At 37.9% G+C, this 20986-nt stretch overlaps 1 protein-coding gene across 2 annotated transcripts in view; it reads right to left on the reverse strand.

Moving 5' to 3' along the window:
• The window catches only part of Prlr (prolactin receptor), a 194225-nt gene that overhangs the window by 13758 nt on the left and 159481 nt on the right, over nt 1-20986 (reverse strand). The window contains exons 5-10 of one of the 2 annotated variants that reach the window (XM_052159864.1): nt 20206-20375; nt 16799-16968; nt 15227-15368; nt 14682-14781; nt 14096-14165; nt 4066-12363 (exon numbers count right to left, since the gene is read on the reverse strand). In XM_052159864.1, the coding sequence (XP_052015824.1) occupies nt 11371-12363; nt 14096-14165; nt 14682-14781; nt 15227-15368; nt 16799-16968; nt 20206-20375 (1645 nt within the window). In that variant the 3' untranslated portion in view covers nt 4066-11370. Of the gene's footprint in view, nt 1-4065; nt 12364-14095; nt 14166-14681; nt 14782-15226; nt 15369-16798; nt 16969-20205; nt 20376-20986 lie in introns of those variants that run through there. The other variant, XM_052159865.1, reaches the window with a different exon arrangement.

The following is a 20986-nucleotide window of genomic DNA, read 5'->3' on the forward strand; positions in this document are numbered from 1 at the left end:
CTCTCACCAATACAGTGATATTGGAACCCTATTCCAAAGAACAGATGGTGAAGAGAAATGAGAAATATGAGGACTGGAGAGCAAAAGTAAAGTTGTTTTCTACAAATATAATTGGAGAAAATGAGAATTCAAGAAAACCTACAAATTATAAGAACTAATAGAATTCAGTTAAGTTGCAATGCACAAGATAAATATTTTTTTTAAAGAAATGAATGATTTTTAGCTAGCAGTAACTGCATAGAATACAATTTTTCCCAAAAGATGCCACTGCCAGTAGCAACAAAACTTACCAGGTCTCTAGAAATGCGTTTTATACAACGAACAGAAATGCTCATGAGGAATAGTGTAAAACCTCCTGAAGGCTAATGCAAACAATGCAACGGGCCATGCTCACAGCAAGGGACACTGTTCCAAAATTGCAGCTTCTCTTGGAATTAATATACAACTTTAACACATAGCAGTCTACTTTCCAGCACTTAGTTTAGGAGATGTGTAGGATCATCTCAAGTTTACATGATGAATAACTGAATGAATAAAATATTTTGTGGAAGGGGTATAGTGATGCGAGAATTGTTTGCTGGATATTCAGATTGTATATGAGAAATAGGGATAACATCAGAGAGTCAGGGCAGTAGTAGATAGAAGCACAAATTATGCCAAAATTCAGGATTTGAGGCAGATGCTAGCAGCCAACCATTGGTCTGGGTGTGGGGTCCCCAATGGAGGATATGGAGGGTGGTCCAGAGGAGCTGATGGGTTTTATAGCCCCATGGGAAGAACAATGATGTTGGCCACCCAGATGCCCAGGACTCCCAGAGACTAAACCATCAACCAAGGGGTATACATGGTTCCAGTCAAAAATGTGGCAGAGGATTGCCTTGTCGGGCATCAGTGGGAGGAGTGCTCCTTGGTCAGGTGAAGGCTTAATAGATGCACCTACAAAGGGAAATCGAGCAGGGGGGAGAGTGTGGGGTGGGGTGGGGGGCCGGGTAGGGTGGGGGGGATGAGGTGGGAGGGACTTATACCTGGAGGCAGGGGGTGGGAGGAGAGGTTGGGGGTTTTCAGGGAGTGGGAAAACGGGGAAAGGTTTTTGAATTATTGAATATAAAGATTATATTCAATAAAATAAAAGAATTATTATTTAAAAATGTAAAAATATTTCAGGATATGGTAAAAGAAATATAGACCATAAGCAGTAATGAATAAGTTGTTCAGCTATGATATGGATTTATCTGTGAAAAGAACATTAAAATAATAATAATATTTCACTATATAATCATTGGATTGTCAAATAAGAGAATATTTGACAATACTAAATGATTATAAGAGTGTGGAGGAGTGGAGGCTCCTACACAGATGTGACAGGTATATTGGTGCAAATACCCTGGAGACAACAATTTGTCAGTATCTAGGGAATGCAAAACATGCTTTTTATATCAGTGTTTGCATTTATATAATGGAGAAACAGTTGCATCCAGCAGATAGAACCAACGAATCGAAGCTACTTATATCTCAAAATGCCAAATGATGAACAAAACAAAATCAAAGTACATAGTGATATATGCCTACAGCCACCTTGAACGGCAAGAAGTTGAGCCTTATAAATGTAAAAATCCATGAAATTTGAATGATGACATATATCTCTTACTGAAACATGGATATGAAGAAAATGTAGGTTTTTTTTAAGATAGGAAGCACAACAACTTCAAGATTGTGAGTGACATTGAATAAAGAAGTAAAGAATTTAGTTTTGAAGAATATGCATGTTAGCTTCTGTGATGTTCAATGGTTAAAAAAAGAGATATGAAACAAATAAGGGAAAATACTGATATTGAGAAAATATCACAAATAGGTATTTGCTACATTTGTAGACACTTATGAAATTATTTATGCAATTAAAATATGATCAAACCATAAGTGCAATTTTAAGGGAAGATGTAAGGTAATTCTAGATGGGAAGAAGCTGACACAGGGAAAGGTCAGTTCTGCCACTAAGATTTCATGGTTTCACAATCTGATTGCAATTCGAATTTGGAAATTCTCTTATTGATTGTTCTTGGTTGTTCCCAGGAGAAGATCCAAGAAACTTCTGGGTGCTTCCAGTCATGTTTGCATTTTCAAGACTTGAATTTGGCAAATGAAGAAAGGCAAGGAACACGAGGACCGTGGAAAGAGACACAGAGCTCAATCTGTTTGGAAGCATGAGTCAGATTTGATTTAGAATTAGAAGGAAAATAGAAGGTGTTGAAAGCTGAGTGGAATTTTTGTCTTTAGGAAAACATGCCATGGATGAGTGGCCCAAGATAAAATGTTTTAGCATGTGCCTCAATATTTTAGTTCCAGAGAACTTTGGGATGTCATTTTCCCCTTTGATCAAACCAAACCAAACCAAACCAAACCAAACCAAACCAAACCAAACCAAACCAAACCAAACCAAACCAAACCAAACCAAACCAAACCAAGAAGTTGCAATAAAGTTTGTTAAAGAAGGAGCTTGCTTCAAGTTCTGTTTTTCATATAATATGTGGCATAAGTGTATATCAGGAAACAACTTATTAAAATGAATTTAAGTTAAACACTGCTACCATTGTAAAAATGCTGAGTCCAAGAAAGTATTGGAAAACCATGAAAACCAGTTCAGCAATACTGCAGTATCACTCCCATAAAATAAAACTACCAGAAATGTTATTTAAGATTACTTTCTAAGTTTCAGATGAAGTAAACACCACTCCAAGCATTTACAACATTTTTCTAAACATACTTATAAAATTCCCATTTTTTTCTTCCACTCCTATTCAGTAGCTAACATACCACTGGCATTTTGGTTATGTTCTATACTTAAAAGTATTTTTATAAAACTCATAAAACAATATGAGCCTTAATTCAGGTTGTAAAGAGCACACTTTAATATGAACATGGTCATTAAAAGAATGTTTAGTATTCCTAAGATGGGCTGCTGCTGTGCAGTAAGGTATGGGAGGTGCTTACCATAAGAGTCATAATTTTAGATGTTAAGAATTCTGAGTTACACTGTATCAGGAATTGGTTGGATTTTCCCTGCACACTTTAGGGGGACAAACCATACTCTGTAAGATCCCTGGAGAAGAGGGGGCATGTTAATGTCCTTATGATCTTATTTTTCATTTCTACACAGCAAGATGGAAGTTGCATCTCCTAGCTAATAAATAGTGGGATGGGTATGCAGACTCTATCGTAGAGGAAAACTCAATGAGTTCAGATTTTAGACCCGATTCTAGCAAGATGTGGCAACATGAATTACTGATTTTTCTCAGAAAAGCACACAGAATAATTCAGAAAACATGCTACCTATTTAATATCCTTAGGTCACCATTAACTGTATGTTACTTATTTTTGGTGACCCACATGCCAATGAGACAAATTAAAAATACACATGAGCCCTAGAATTAAAATCAGATGGTTCTAATAGAAGTACAGCAAAGTCAGTGATGCTTTGCCCATAGCCAAGCTGTAGAAACCTATAAGCACTGTGAGAAAGAGTATGCCCATTGTCCAATAAGACAGCACTTAGAGAATTAATGGGAATGACAGGAGGTCTTCAAGCATGCCAAGTGTACCTTGCACAGTTCTGTAACACAGCTTGAGCACTGGATGAGTCTAGATCAGAATTACTAACAAGGTAAAGGCTTTCCATTCATGTCCAGTCTGAGGGATATTGTCAGAGAAGATGTTAATAATAATAATGATGAATCATACTGTCCAAAGGGATTCCATTTACCCTTTGATGGGTTGGTCCTTCCCTTACAACCTTTAAATGAGCTTCCTGTACTCGTTCTCCATAAACCCAATTTCATCCGACTTTGTTTCTATCAACTTCTCATGTGACACAAATGAGATAAATGAGGGGGATTTGGCTTTGTCACTAGGATGGGTGTACATAAATGGGAAAATCTGATTCAACTTATACGAATAATTTCTTGATTACAGATCACTCAGTGGTTAAAAACGTCTTCAATAAAATTGCTTTAGCCATATGTATGATATTTTGCTCATCTCAATTTAAAAAAAAAAATTAGAAGGACAAGCAAGGGAAACAAACATTTATTGAGTCAGGCACTGAGCTGGGTATTTTCAATAATGACAGAAATAGAAATATAGTAACCATATTATTCTGGGATGTCTAAGATTCCATTTGGCAAGCATTATTTTTAGCATGCAGTAAAAATGTGAGAGAAAGTAGCATAATCTTCATATAACTGACAAGCTTTAGCTGTCCATGTTGTCCTTATAAAGTGGATGGAGACAAACAAATAAATTCATAAAAACTAGAAAGTACAATGTGCAATAACCCAAGATTCGCAGAAGAATGTAGGAGGGTAAATCATAAGAATTTAGCATTGTATCACCCTTTAATGCTAAAAGAAAAAAGTTGATATCACAATAGTAACATATAGAAACGAGTCTTTAAGTTCAAAACAAGATTGTTTCTGATAAATGGCTGACTCTTCCAATACTACAGTATATTTGATGATTAAAATCAAATAAAGAAAACATTTATTTCTTGAGAGTTTGGGGAAGTTAAATAGCAAATTTATGATTACAGATTTGGCAGCAAAAAATTAGAAAAATCACTTCATCCACATCTCAGTAATTCTGTTCATTTGCATTTCAAGCAATAGCCACAAGAAATAGAACTAATGGAGGCAAAGGGGATAAACATCTGTGAGCCAGGCATCGAGTGACCCAGGTTATAGTTGCTTTGGCCAACCAACTTGAGGCAACTCAATGATAAAAAAAATACCTGCACTCTATGATTTTTTTTAAAAATCTGATGATTTAGTGTGTAGTCTTTCTGTACTTTACTCATCAGCCAATGTCTACAAAATATCAAAATGTAAAAATGGTTATTCATAAATCCTAGCATAAATCTGCAAAGTAATGAGTTAGAAGGTTAAAAATGACAACAGTAGCAATCACTTCTAATTTTCCACTTAAGGTTAAACTTTGTTTGGCATTTTGTAGGGAAAGCAGGAGCGAGGTAGTGGCAGCTTTGGAAATAGGGAACCTTATGCTACAGCGGAGTCTTTGCTTCAATATGGCTTTACAGAAGGCAAGATCACTCAATGGGCTGATTACTTTGGTTTACACAAGAGACTCTTACATTGTTTAAAATTAATGACAGAGCACAAAGCACAAAAGCAAGACTCAAGGTGCAAAAAACACTTGGGGATCACAAGAAGCCAAGCCAAAGGGTTGACATTTCAATAGTTGGTGGATTGTACTTTAAATACATTAGAACCCCAAGTCAGTTATACAATGACTTACACTATCAAAGATTAAAGGGAAAATCAGTACATTCACAGTTTCAACAGAAATATATGATTACATACATGATTACATATATTTAGTTTTGCTTTACAGACATAAACATAATTATATTGAAATTAGATATGGTTAGATCATAAGTCATTAAATAATGATTTTCACTTGTATCACATGATAAAGTTTACAACAAGAGGATTATATATTTCAATATGGCATATATGGGTTTTGAATCACAAAAAAGGAAAATAGTGTAAAATACCATAATTTAGAGTTAGGAGTGTCACATGAAAAGTATATCAAATATTCCATCAACACCAGTCCAAACATAAAATGTGGTATCTTTCATTTCTAACTATAAGCAGCTTTGAAGGAAGGTCATTAGGATGTGGAAGGGAGGTAGTTTTAAAAATTCAAAATCTATTTCTCAGGAATTAAGTAAAACAAATGATTTTCAGAGGTATTTTTCTCTTATAATTTCTTTTTTATTTTTTCATTTTAGAGAATGTGACAAAAAGAAAAGACTGCCCTGGCCCCCAATTTGCAATGTGCAGAGAAAAACCAAGCCTGTATTTTGAAGTGTATTCAGGGGGCCATAATTTGACCGTAACTACTAAGGTTTATGTTTGAAAGTACTGTTTCAGCCACAAAAGATTTTTAGAATTTCTTCTTCTCTTTTTAAACAACAGTAGGTAAATATTGATCAACATGCTAAGATTGTCTGTGAGTTCATTCCTTATTGACCAGACTGTACTTGGTTGCCTTTCTGCACTATGTGTTTTACAACTTGAGTTTATATAACAGTGCTTTATAACTTGGGATAGAAGGACTTGGTGGGAACAGAACTGCTGTTAGCCTATGGTCTTATGAGTTATGTTTACCCCTCTGCAATTCACTCATAATTACATGTAGATTTACCCTTTCCAGTAAGATTTGAGTGAATGGATATCCCATTTGGTGGGGTTCTGATATGATATGCCCCACACTTTGGGACATTCCATTTTTTTATCTTTTCCCTCCACTGGAAATTGATACATGCAGAGTTCAAACCTAAAACCTTTATCATTTTGGAAAATGAAACTCAGAGAAGAAAATTTCCATGTGATCCCCAGATAACACCTATTGTTTATAGGAAAGGACTGCAATTATAAGTAGATTTTCTGGTTAAATCACAAACTCTGAAGAAAACAGTCTGTATTTTTTAAAGCTTCTTTTAAAGACAGTCAACACCTATTTCTCAAGATAGCCCAGATTTATTAGATAATGAGTCACTGGCTTGAATCTTTAAACATGTACATATCAAAAAGAAGCATTATTTATGACCTCCATTTAGGTTTCTGTCTGTTTGGAGAGTTAACAATTGGTTCATCTTATGCAGATTCAAATCATTGTTTATGGGTAATTTTGTTCCTGTAGATTCCAACTTTACCATTCTGCATAATTAATCTTTAGGGAGAATAGCAGGTCCTGGAAAGAAGGGCTGAAAGAACTCTAAGAATGTTGAAATGGTAAGGAGGCAGAGTCGCAAGATTTCTGGTCTACCTGATTTAGAGACATGGGTTCAGTTTTCTGTTCAGCATTTCTTCACACAGTTTCAAGCATTTACTCTCTAAGTTAGAGGCATGTTGGCTATGACCCCTAGACCTTTCACCTACAGTCTTAGATTTTACTTAACTCATGAGAATTAAAGACAGACCTAGAAGAAATTGTAGAAACTTTTTTTTGGGGGGGAGGGTCAACCTACTTATTTAAAAGAAGGGAAACCAGTGGTCAGAATTAAAAAATAATCAAGCCTATTTAGTAGCAGTGATATGACCCAGAGCTAGACACTGAGGGCTCAGAGACTCTCCTACCAGAATCAGTATTGTGCTTGAGCCAAAAATGTCAGGAAATAAGCCTTGTTCAATGATGTATGAATGAAGCTGTCATCCAAAGCAAGTCACAGGATAGATATTCAAGGTCATTACTACTTTTATGTCTGTGTTCAGATCTTCAAAGTGCACACATTGGCCTCTTCAGGGTCAGGCATACAATTCAGTGTCATTCAAGAATGAATCAACATTTTTTTTTTTCAGAATGGAAAGCCTTGAATTACAGGCTTCAGGTTCATTTCCAGTCATGCTCAGACTCAGGCAAAGTGATTGATACTATTCACTTCAGTTCTGTGATGATTCAAATAAACTATATGCAAAAATCCCTGCACATTTTGTTGGTAAGTTTTTTGTATCATTCTCTCCCCACCTTTTTTTTATCTCTCCATTTATTTAAAAGAAATCCATTTAAGATAAAATTTGCTTTCCAATTAATGCACTTTTCTTCCAAAATGAAACCTTTTAAAAAACAAAGAAAGGCACTTTATAAAACATGTACAGATCTCTTTCTTTCTTGCCTATGCTAAATTGAAGTTGCTAAGGGCAAGTTGAGTCACTTTACAAATGATGGGCAGCTAAAGCCAAAAGAAAATGAAGGAGCTAGTTATTCATCAGGACAAACTTTCCCCCGAGTTCAGGTCTTTTGGTTGTTCATTGACTGAGGATTCACCTTGGATCATATCAAGTAAAGAGTCTCTCAGATTTACTTTTGCACGGGCAACAAGGGCTTGACTGTTTCCCAACAAACTGATTTCCAGTGAATCATTGACCTGTAACTGACCACCAGGATTGGTCTCAGGCACTTAGGAGAATGTATCATCTATTAAAAGTCAGTGACATTGCTGATGGTAAGTTGTGCTCATATTGAAGTTCCTTCTATGTACTTGCTAAAGCTTATGAGAGAACACTTTACCATTTGTGTCCTAAAGTTCTATCAATCACCCAATGAATATATTCCGTTTTTACGTACTTTGTAACTTGAAATTTTTAGATAGTTGCTTAGAAAACTATACATTTTTTTTTTAAAAAAATGATTCAGAGCAAAAGATTCTTTAATCTATGTGGGCAATGTTTATTCATTAAACAGGATGATGAGGAAACAGGCAACAACCAAATGCAAGAAGTTTGAGGCTGTTGGTTCCATGCAGGAATGAGCAGGGCTTGATGCATAAAACGGACTTTGTCTAAAGACTTGTGTCTCATGTCCTGTATCTTTCTTAGTGCTGTATCTTACCTCAGCACACATATCTGCACATGATCCTAGAGTCTGACTTATACTGTGTCCATATAATATGAAATATATGTGAAGACAAATGGTTGCCGAGACTTTACACAGTGAAGCAGGATGAGCACGTGAGTGCAGGCGGCTCTGCATTTTTATAATTGCATGAAAACATCACTAAGATGCAAGGGATTGGTTTTGATCATTCATCAAGCCATACAATCAAGAAGACTGAATTTCAAAAGGCTGTAGAGATTATTGGTCCAACACAAAGAAAAGTAGAATAGGTCATTGGCCTTTCCAAGGCAAAACAGGACTAGAACCCAGGTGTCTCGACTCCTAGCATGCCGTCTTTCATCCGAGCAGCTATCTTTCAACAGAAAATATTTGCCCACAAAAATTTAATAAATGAATAGAACTATATAGATTTGATTTTATTTCGTGACTGCTAACTTATTTTTGTGGAATGTAACCTGACTTTAGACAGGCATATTTTTTCACATTTGCAAAATTACATATCTAAAGCCAATTTTTAGAAATTTCAAACTATGAACAATATATGCACTATCAATTTTATAGTGGTGACTTGTACATCAATACATTTATTTGTCTCCTGGAGAAGGATAGAATGCGTCGGGAAAGAAAGTTTAGTCTACATCGGCTTTGGCACTGATGCTCTTTTTCAGTAGCTTTCCAGATGAATTAGTTTCACTGACACTCTTGGAGGCTGTGTGTGGGTCATTTGCAGGCCATCGTCTTGTGTGACTTTATATAAGTGACATCACCACGTGAATCTTAAATCACTAAGAGTTTTGTTTTTGTTTTCTCTTTACAGACTGTGTTGCTCATGTCAAGTTAAATAGACTTGCTCCATACATTCCAAGAGAGGGAAAAATAACTTTTCAAAATTATCATAGAGAAAAATGTTTCTCCAACTTGATTATGACTGGGAGGTTAGTAAATGCAGTAATATTCAGACTCCAGTTCTGGATGTCTTCGGAGATACAGTTGGTTCTTGGACATTCAGTATGGAGGACTCGGTATTGCATGAGCCTGGATGACTTTCCCAAATGCTTCTGTTGTTCACAAGATCCTTTATGTATTGGGAATATAAGCTTTGGCTGCTTGCATTTGTAGTTCTAGAAGCATTGGTTCTGTTTCCTTCCTGTCATCGGAGAATCTCTGAGTACTGCTTCTACCACCATGTGCACGCTGGGTGAAATGTTGAACTCATAAGAGGTGTGTTCAGAGTCTCTATATCCAGTTGGTGAAAGGACAGAGAACTGATTTGCCAGTAGGTGAGAAGAAGCAGAGGGAGAATGAGTCATAGACACTATTGTTAAATGGAGGTCCAAGGCTTTGCTTTGAATCTTCTCAGGAAGCCTGCCTTTGGAGCTGGCTTGCACATTCTACCATCCCCTGACCTTTAAAACTGTTATCACTGGGCAGATGCTTGCTTTCCTAAAACTTTTATCTGGACATCTGTGACGTGAGCACAGCCTCTGCCAAGATCTTACAAATGCATGTATTCCAAGGAGATGCTGACGGTTGGTTTGACTTAAAATCTTTTTTTTGTGTGTGTGTTCAGATTCGCTCAGATAAAAGTAAATAAAACAAAGTCAGATCTCTGTCTTGGAAACCCTCAGCAGTCATCACTGCCTTTATTCATGGTGGTTTGTGAGACTCGCCCATAGGTGGGCAGAGGCCTAAGCTCATGGGAGAAATTTGTTAGGTCTATAGAAAGCCCTAAAACCCAAAGTTGGTGATGGTTGCTCTTCAAAGTATCATGGGGTTAAAAATAAACAGATAAACCTTACTCTATTGTACTCAGTTGAGGTTTTTCATCCACTTTGCATTCCTCAATGGGCAATAGGTTGCCTGGCACTTCAGTCTAATAGGGACTGCATATACTGATAAATAATGCTCACTGTAACCTTGCACTTGAGTTCACTCTACTCACTTGAAAACGTAAACTGCGGACCTGGGAAGTTAGAAAATAGTCTTTACTTTACCTAAGCCATAGAAAAATAGTCTTCAAAAATACATTGCTAAACTTACGGGTTTGTATTAAAGTAGAATTGTATATACAGTAAGGCAACACTTCTATTAGCATCCTGCAATGGTTACCTTTTAGATTAAAGTTAGTCTTTGGGATTTTTTTTCTACTAAGAAAATACTAGGGTTTATAACAAATCATCTCCTGCTCCAATGAAGCAAGAAAAACATTTGAAATGGTTCACTTCGTGGAATTCATTGGCCATATTTTGTAAGAAAATTTTGTTTCTCCAAATTATATACTTGAGAAGCCTTAGAATAAAATAAAGTTTCCTTAGAATAACCCATGCTTAACATATTCAAATCACCTTAAGAAAACATTGGGGGCATGATACCATTTGCATACAGGCAATGGGTCATTAAGGTATAGGGACTGATGTAAACAATTTGGCTGGTGTCCTGGGATGTATTCTTTCCAAAAAGTGCAATATCCGGACCATCATCATGAAAATGAAGGAGGAGTGTAAAGGCTTAGTCGTCAGTTCTTAAGAACAATTTTCATAGCATTTTTAACCTATCTCTCATCTTCTTGTGCTAAGCCATTTTGATTATTTCATACCTTCTGTCAGATGACAAGTCTATTGCAGAGGCTATACCTGTTGGCACCATCCCTCAAGAATAGTAAGCGATGTGCTTTTATTCTGTTGAGTATATATATATATATATATATATATATATATATATATATATATATATATATATATATATATCTCAAAGAGCAAATCTACAAATCACAGAAAACAAGTTGATTTGATCAGCTGTTGAAAAGAGGCAAGTGCTGAACACAAGTGTGAGAAGGAGTGAATTAGTGTTTTTCTTTCTTTCTCTTTTATACCCACATCCTGTAACATTGCTTCATGACTCTGTAGTGTTACCTGAAGAGAAATCACATTTTAGCCAATCGGTCCACAAGTCTAGCTGTCAGGGAAAGGAGTGCGTGAAGCATGTAGGATCCAGGTAATCCAGCCTGCCCAGGTGGAGTCTGCGGTTGCTTGAGGTTGCAGCAACACTGGCCAGATCTTTCTCAGATTGGTTCTGTTCAAGTGACGGTGGAGCCTTCTTGGTTGATTCCCCGAGCAAGGCTGTGTTCTGGGCTCGTGAGTCTGGCACTAACACCAGGATGTTGCTATCCGTAACCCCAGACACCTTGGCATACTCCTTACTGGTTTCAGGAATGCCAGGGTTTTCTGTCTGGTTGTTTTCTCGCTCTTTGGGGAATAATGACAGCACTCCATCTTTGTTGACTTTGTGAATCTCCACATAATCTGGGGGTTTAGCATAGACAGTGGGGCCTTTCTCCTGGAGCAGTGGCCAAGGCATGTTTTGTTTGTCAGAAGGGAAGCTTTTGGCCCCTTCTTGACCAGCCACTTCTTCCTCTCCAGTCTCAAGGGCTTTAGACAACTTTAGAACCTTTTCCCCTGCTTTGTCCACGAAAGAATCCAGTGTGTCCACAGGACTTCCAGCAAGCTTGCACACATCAGTAATGCTGTGGTAAGGAGATCTGGGCATGTGTTGGCCAGGCGGTAAAGGCCATGTTGAAGATTTGGATGCATCTGCATGAAAATTGGGGGTGGTGCTTTGGGGGTCTGTGGTCAGAGGAATATTTGCCTCAGGGTTCTCTGGCTTCTCAATGATCTCAGGGATGTGGAAGGTGGGGGGGTAGGCCTGGGGCTCCTCACACTTTTCAGACAAAAGAGAATGGCTGTCATAGCTCCCATGACCAGAGTCACTGTCGGGATCTAGGTGTGTGGGCTTGACACCTTGGCCTGGATACTCTTTGGAATGGGATGGCATTAGCCGATCATCCTCATTATCATCCACTTCCAAGAACTCCACCAGCAAGTCCTCACAGTCAGAAGTGGGGGGAAAGTCTTGGCACCCCAAGGCGCTCAGCAGTTCTTCAGACTTGCCCTTCTATTGAAACACAGATACAAGGAGAGATGGCTGTTAGCTTCATCACACGCGACCCTTGGCGTCACAGCTGAGTGGTATCTGAGCAGAGTAAAGGGACTTTGCTCCTGGGGCAGCAGCCAGGCTGTATCTTGCTTAGTCTTGGAATGGAAGCTTTCCACCTCCTTCTGCTCAGGAGAAGGCCCTGTGTGCTGTCTCCCAGAATCCCTCTCTCCCCAGACTGCAGACATATGTGTGTTAGGACACCTAGAGGCTCTTTTCGAGTACTACTTGCCAAACTTCTCTTTATGGTTTTCCTAATTTATCCCTGTGGTTCTAATAGTAGTCATGCACTTAATAGCCATATAACACTCAAAGTATCATAAACATATAACTACGAAATGAGAATGTGTTGTGAAATATTTAGTGTCATAGTGTTTGCGTATACATGTGACGCTGGTCATCCCTGGCTGAGTAATTCTGAGATATGGTGGCTGATCTCCTAGACTCCTCTACCACTTTCTGGAGTATGGTGACAGCGAACTAGTCCTTGTCTCTGGCTTCTGCCACTCCTCTTCCTTCTCACACTCCTTCTCCTAGTTCTTACTTCTCTGTTCCTTTCTCTTCTGATCCTATCATTTTTAGTGTCTTCTCTACTTTCATCTCCTTCCTTCTCCTCTTTCATCCTCCTATTCCACATTGCCTCCCTCCACTTCTTCTCTCCCTCTTACCTCAACCCTTTCCTCTGATCTCTTCTGGCCTCTTCTCAGCCCTCTAATGTAGGCCATGTGCCTAAGCCTTGGCTTTTGCCCCTTATCATGCAGCTATGATGTCGGGTCGGTTACTTTCCTTGCTGGACCACAGCTTCTTTAATTTTGTGATGGGAGCAGCAGTAGTTTTCTGCAAGTTCTTTTGAGCATTATAGATAATGGAAGAAAGAATGTCAAAGCTTCAGCCTAAATAGCTATTTATCATTAAGTCTCTGTGGCTAGCAGGTTACGGTGTGAGATAGACAGTTGCTAACTTGCTTAGCTGAGATGTTCCTGTTGGTTTTATAAAGGTCAATACTAGACTGGAGGATGGTGGTAAGATCACTGGACCTGAAGCCCAAACTCCTTAGCTCTAGTCCTTGCTCTAATAGTTGCAATAAAAGTGTTTTGGAAGACATTCATTCATGGTAATAGCATCAGCTGGCATTTACTTTTAAATACAGGTGAAAGCTTCTCTATACATCACTGTTAAGGTAAAACTGAAACTATACATTTCAACCTAGAGACAAATGCTTTAAGTTTGTCTCAGATCAGTCTAATGCACTTAGGAAAACACCAGCCCATAGACTACTTATCTACTGATTGCTCACATGGAGCATGGGGACAATGTGAAATTCTGTCACAATGGTTTATGTAAAGAACATTCAAGTGGAAGCCTTGACTCATGTGTAAAGGAGATAGTGGTAACGAGTTAGCTAAAATATCTTTCAAGATTCCTTATTTGAACAAAATGGTCATCTCTGTCTTCAGGAGCAGCACAGGTGTTTCTTAGGTTTCTCTCCTTGTTCTCTGACATTTAGAATATGATGATTAATACATTCATCCCAAATGCTTCCTTGTGTTAATATACATACTGCTGAGGAGGGACCACTGGAAAAGGATGATCAAGAGGGCCAGATTGGATCGATGGGAATTGTGTGTGAATGTGTGAACGTAATTATCACCAAGCAGTGAGTCACACTGCATCCTCTGCTTCTGGCACTTACCTCTAGCAGATGAGTATCAAATCCTTTTATTTTTGGCCCAGGAACTGGTGGAAAGATGCAGGTCATCATGCTATAAAATAATTTGTGAGAGTGGATAAATGATTCATCTTTTCATTGTTAATATTTGAAAGAGTTTTTTTTTTCTTTCTAATTTCCAAATACCTGATGCATGGGCTCTGAGAGGTTGAAATATGTAGCTGTGTGAAAGTAATAGTAAATGCTAAAGGTAATTGTGAAGACACACACTATATCCTATGCTGGTTAATTTTGGATGATGATTTCAAGATACTGGATTATTCTATTTGGTTTTCTCAATGTTGGCTGCATTTGCCAGATTTCTACCATTTTATAGCTCCAAGTCCCTATTTGATGGAAAGAGCATTGGATTTAAATAAGCACATTTTAATACTTTTTATAAAAATCTCTGAAAAAAGATTACTTTTTTTGTATGAGCAAAATTACTGGGACTAATGGATAAATGAGGTGCTTAGGCTGTTTGCTGGTTTCCATCATCTTTGTATCAGTGCTTTTTGTCATTATTCCCAATAACAATGACCGAGAGAAGGGCTGAGAGACAGGGTAGTACCTATAGCCCTTCAAAGCCACTGCCCAGACCATAATCAAACAGATGACAGCAGAGAGAATGGCCACAATGATCCACACAGTTGTGTCTTTCAAGGTGAAATCTAAAAGACAAACAGCCAGAGAGCTTTGATCACATATAACATCACCATTAAAATACAAACAGCCAGCCAACATAACACACAAAACTCATGAACTCAGGATTTTTTTTCTTTCTACTTAGGTCCCTTGACTTGAAAAACAATCCATGAATTGTTGGTAGGCATAAGACAGACAGGGATGTCATAATGAATGACCAGTGAGTCCTTGGAAGACATTATATGCTTATACATGCAACTTTATTCTGAAACTTGGTATTTACCAACTTCAATTCAGATAGTAATACAGTTCTTTCAAATGTCTTTTTGTTAGATTAAGAGATGATAATAACATTTCTAGCTATTTTTCTAGAAAAGGCTCAACATAATTTCTATATTAGTAGCTATTAATGCAGTTTTATTGCTTATACTATTTATAAATACAGGTAAAATGTATAGCCCAAACACTCACTATTTGGTATTTCAATGGAATTCTCCTGACTCCATTTACTCCAGTATCCATGGTCTGGTTTGCAGCGTGTCTGGACAAGATACTTTTGTCCTGGATATAAGTCAAAAACCTTAAATTGTGTTTGATGACCTGTAAAATGTATCTAAGGAGGAATAAGGAAAACAGAAGTCATTTCTGCAATTTGCTATGAGGAAAGAGCCTTTAAAAAAAAACAAAAAACAAAAGGCACCAGGGATATAGGTTACATGCCTCTGTTTAGACAATGCCTTATTTGCATCACTCTATTCTATCCTCTAGTCTATCTTTTCTGTCTTTCTCTTAAAAATTCTCTCATAAAATTTAATAAGTGAGGCAGGCAGATCTCTATGAGCTTGAGGCCAGCCTGGTCTAGGAAAGACAGGGCAGCACAGAAAAACCTTGTCTTAAAACAAAACAAGACAAAACAATCCCCCCCCCCCAAACACAACAGGATACTTGATGACAAATTAACTCATACATATGAGAGATAATAAAATTATTAGTTTACAAATTCCAGTACAGTAATTGAGTAATTGAAGCAAAAAAGAATTATTTGTTAGTGCTAAAACTACTATATGGAAGTAATCCAAGTCTTTATGAATGTTGAAGTAATTGTACATAAATAAAATGATACTTAGCAATGAAGATACCAGATTTATACCTCACTAATCTAGGACTTAGATTAAGTATCATTTATATGAGGTAGACCAGATGGCTCATGCCTCTTGATGCTAACAAGGAAGGTAGTATGAAGTTAATATGCATTGCTTATACAGTATGTTGAGCTACATGTTATTTAACTTGAATCTAACTCAGTTCTTAAATCTCAAGTCTGGTTGCAAAAGTCACTGCAGCAGGGACAGCAGCTAAGTGATTAAATAAAGGACTAGTAAAAAGTGAAGGTTGTGTGATATCCTGATGTGATTTCCTGTCCTCACTGCATCAAAACTGTCGTGGAGTAGATTTTGGTTTGGACAAACCAGTTAACAAATACTTTATTTTGAAAAAAAAAAAACAAGACAGGGAAGATTAAAACACAGCCTAATTATTATTATTTAGGGATTTTAATTACCTTTTAAAAAATGCGTGATCCTAATTTTGGCTACATTTGCAAATGTAGCCAAAGAGACATATGCTGAAATAGTTAAGGGTAGAATATCATAATGCTTGTAATTGTGATCTTATCTTTTTATACTGAAGCATTACAAAGTATTCCTTTAGAATATATTGGCCATGTACAGATTAAACTGAAATTCTCTTGCCTCCAGCCTCAGCATAGTTTATGCTTTTCCAGAGGCATCTGGATTTGATACATCCTTAGGAAGGCATGTTGAGAGCCTGTCTAGTACAAGCATCTGTCTTTTTGAAGAGTTCTGAGTATGAACAGCTTTCCATCTCATTAGAAGGGAGGCAAATTTTCATACCAAGGAAGGCCATGTCTATAACGGATGCCAACATGGTGGGCAACTAATTAGAGAAATTATCTGTTCTGTTGAGAGAGGTTTATCCTTGGCAAAGGACATGATTCCTCTAGTAAGTTTCTGTTTGACTTACCTCCCACTCTTCTGATTCTTCAGACTTTATTCGAATTTCATACTCCATTGTAAACCAACCAGTTTTTACATCAGTTATGGTGGGTGGGGACCATTTTACCCACAGGTATGTTTTTTTGTCTTTAAGCTGTTTCACTTCTAAAGTCAGGTTCCGTGGAGGCTCTGGCTCAACTGTAGATACAAAAGAAATTTTAGTTTCCTTCACTGTTTGGACCTTCTTGTCTGTTTCCTAACACAACTTGCATTTTCTATCAGCCAAATTTCCCTGCTGTATTATGAGATACTAGAGGACATGATAAATACTTTCTTCCTCTTAATATGTAGTCAATAATGTTGTACTTGAACATAGGGTTTGAATGGTACCAACAATACTGAGATTTTGTTTTGACTGTATTTTCTATTTAACATCAACCAGATTCATATACATATATACATTCTTTTCCATGGGGCAATGTCTGTATAATAACACAGAGAAGGGAGAAGGGAGAAGGGAGAAGGGAGAAGGGAGAAGGGAGAAGGGAGAAGGGAGAAGGGAGAAGGGAGAAGGGAGAAGGGAGAAGGGAGAAGGGAGAAGGGAGAAGGGAGTTTCACATTGAAGTTGCTATATGAGATTATTTGGAAAGGGATTTAAAATAGTTTATTTCCCTCAGTTGGGAGCAAGCATCTTCTTGAAGAAAACTGCACATCCTTTTGTGTACTGCCCATCCATATTTATAATTTCGCAGGTAACAAGTTTTCAGATTTTTGCCTTCATCAACTATGCTCTACACTCAAAAATATGCATTACTACTTATAGAGAAGAGCATTAACTTTGGAAGATAGTAAAATGGTTAAGATAGGCACAACACTTGAATTTTTTGATAGTGTTTCCCTAACTAACCCTAAAACAGCTTGTTGGCTCATTTACTCATTCATCAAATGTTTACAGAATTCCCACTAGCAAATGTTGAACATCTCTTTCTTTTTTAAAGGTATGCAGTTTATTAAAATGGTCTCAAGTCAGTTGCACAGGCTAGCCCTGGCCACCTCAACAGCTCTGTCCACTCCCAGGGAGACTAAAACCTTCATATATTAAGTTGGAGGACACAAAAAGAGGATCACAATGGTTCGACTCTATTCTTTCTGTTTTTAATTTCTTTCTTCAGAAATTAAAAACAGAACTAAAGCAATATTAAGGCAGAAGATTTAAACGAAATTTTGCAGTATATTCTTTACACAGAAGCAATGCTGTCCCCTCCCAGTGTGGACTTTGGTTGTGGACTTGGTCATCCTTTTCTCGGGAGTGGGGGTGACTTTTGGGAGGGTGAGGAACATCCTATAGCCATATACCTCATTAAGATTTCTTGAATGCATACCAGGGAGGAGTGGAGGGAGGGACACTGGGGTTGGGATGTATTGTGTACAAGAAGAATCTCTTTTCAATTAAGAAAATAAAATAATGCTCTAATAATGCATCATCATTTAAGTCCCTCCCCAAATGTCATGAACCTGTATTTCCAGTTCAGAAGTGGGACATTCATCAGTCTAAGGAACATATTCAATATGAGTGTTATTTAAAACACAGAGGCTTATTTATTTGGAAACAATTTAGAATAGCTTTATTTTCCCCTCAGAAGGGAGCTAGAATTAGCTAATGGTTATGTAACTTTCAGAATGAACTAATCTCGTGAACTGTACAGTTTACTATTATTTTAAAGTGATGATTTTGTTATTCGTATTTTACAATTAAAAAAATAACCACAGGGCATACTTATGAAGCCCCGAATCTCAGACTCCTCCAAGTATGGGACTGTTCTCCTAAGGGTGAAATAATTAGGGTGCTGTCTTGCCTTGCCTTCTCTTTCCTGATGGTCAGTAACATGTTCTTTATTCTTGGCTGTGGGTGCCCAGCTGTAGATGCAACATCTGTACCAACTCCCTCTCCTCAAGGCTCTTGAAACATCATGGACAAGGGAGCAGAAAGACTGTAACACTTGGAGGCTGGGGTGGAGCATTGGAAAACGCTGTCCTTTAGACACGGCATGATGGTTGTACACACAAATTCACAGCCACTGTGGCTATAGGTAAAGGATCTGCACAAGATCAAATCAGCCAAAGCTTTGAACACTGAGTGAGAGCGGCTCCTGAGGCCTGAGCCCTAGCTGAAGAGCTACTGGTAGTTGGTAGAGGCTAGAGAAGAAAAAAAAATCACTTTTCTTTGGGGGTGAGGGAGGTAGTTACTTGCAGGTTGCCCATGATTCACTGGAAGACTCCCATATGGGTAGCACTAATTGGATATAGTGTATTATTAAACATGAATAAACCAAAACCAAAACAATCAAAAATGAAGACATGGAGTTGGGAGGGAGATATGTGTATATTGTAAGGCCTCGGCCTGCTCTCTCTTATTGTGTGTTATTAGTTAAATTAGGAAGACTTGAGTAATTTCAAATCTTATTAACTTCTTCCTAAATTATGATCTAAGGCAAATAATAAACCTCATTTTCCTTATCCTATCTATTTTCCTAGGAGTTTATTTATTGTTTGTGCTAAACCATAAAAGCCATTGCAGCTGTATTCAAATGCCCTGATGCATAGTGCTGATTGTGCAAAGAGACATCTCTCAGATGGACTGCTTGGCTTTATGAATACTTTCCCCAACATTATATAAGTAACATTAACGTTAAGCCAGTTAATACTTGCTTCCTATTGTCACTGTTTTATTATTATTATTATTATTATTATTATTATTATTATATTTTGGGGATACTTGATCTTAATCCCAGGTTTTTTTTTAAAATTCATATTAGGCAGCGCCCTGTCATTAAGCCATATCCCAATCACCCTCATCTGACTTTGTATAATAATAATATCTCAAATTAATAATGAAGTAGATATAATATTGTTGAGAGCTGAGTTTAAGTCAATGCATTTGGGATGATTCCCGTGCATACAGAATCAGAAGATCTTTTTAAAAGACCTTCATTTCCAGAGAGCCTCCCTATCTTCTAAGGGGAGAAAGAAAAGACATTTGGAGCTGTTCCTGTAGCTTTGTGGGAGAGCTTGCCTTCATGACCAGCTCTGGGTTTTACCTACAGCACACTCTTACCAAACAAGACAAGAAACTTGAGCTGGCTGGTAGAGAGGGCAGAGGGAAGTTAATAAAAGGCACACGGAACACTCACACTGGGTATAAGACATGAGGGTAAGTGTTGAGAGAAAATATGAGAACATGAAGATCTCAAGTATTAATCTCTCTGCGAAGAGTAAACGCTGTTGCTGTGAAATGCTCTCTCAATAAAGATGCTGTGAGTTCTCTCACCTTTCTTATCTCGAATTCACCTATAAGCCAGGAAGACCCAGATGAAGTTTGACTTTTGATAACTACATAAGAGTAACAAATTCCCCACCCACTTCCCCTTCCCTTACCAATGTAAGTCACATCCACATAAAGTGGATCCGAGGTACTGCTTCCCATTTGGTTCGTGGCATTTACTGTGATGACGTATATTTTCCATATGGAAGTGTACTGCTTGCTAAAGAAACAGGAGTTGGGGCCACTGGTTTTGTAGTCTGGACATTCATAGGTGGTTTTCTCTCTGCAATGAGTAATACATAAAGAGTGAATAAGAAAATAGAGGTCTCATTTTTGTTCTTAATAGATTAGTTGTACGGGGTCATGAGGATAAGACATTCAAAGAATAAGTATGAAAGCAGAAAACTTTCCTGTGGCTCTGTGCTCTACTCATATCAGCGGGGTGTGAGGGAAAGGAGTGTGTTGGAATTAGGGGTGGAAAAGTTAGTTTAACACCCCAGTGCTCTGCAGTTCACTAACCCTTTCTCTGCGGGTGCTTCTATGCACCTTGTTATTTGTCGTCCCGGAGTTACCAGTGGCCAGGGCACACTCATACTGATCATATTGCCCTTGGGCAGCCTTGGGCAGTTGGGACCTTCATTTGCACATATACACATTATGGGGGTTATCTGTAATGCAGTAGTGGTCACACAAACATGCTGAGGTGCATTTTATAAAGAGGATTCAGGGGGAGAAGGCACACTGATGCCAATGTATCTTAGATGGTGTCAAGTGAGCAACAGAGTGAGGCGGGTATGAAGGGGATATTTAGCCCATGTGACTTGTCAAGATGCTCATATTGTAACAGTCTCAACGCCAGTCACACCACACAGGGGTTAGAGGCTGCTCCAGTTC

Source organism: Apodemus sylvaticus, chromosome 16 (genome assembly GCF_947179515.1).
Source record: "Apodemus sylvaticus chromosome 16, mApoSyl1.1, whole genome shotgun sequence".
NCBI classification, from domain to species: domain Eukaryota; kingdom Metazoa; phylum Chordata; class Mammalia; order Rodentia; family Muridae; genus Apodemus; species Apodemus sylvaticus.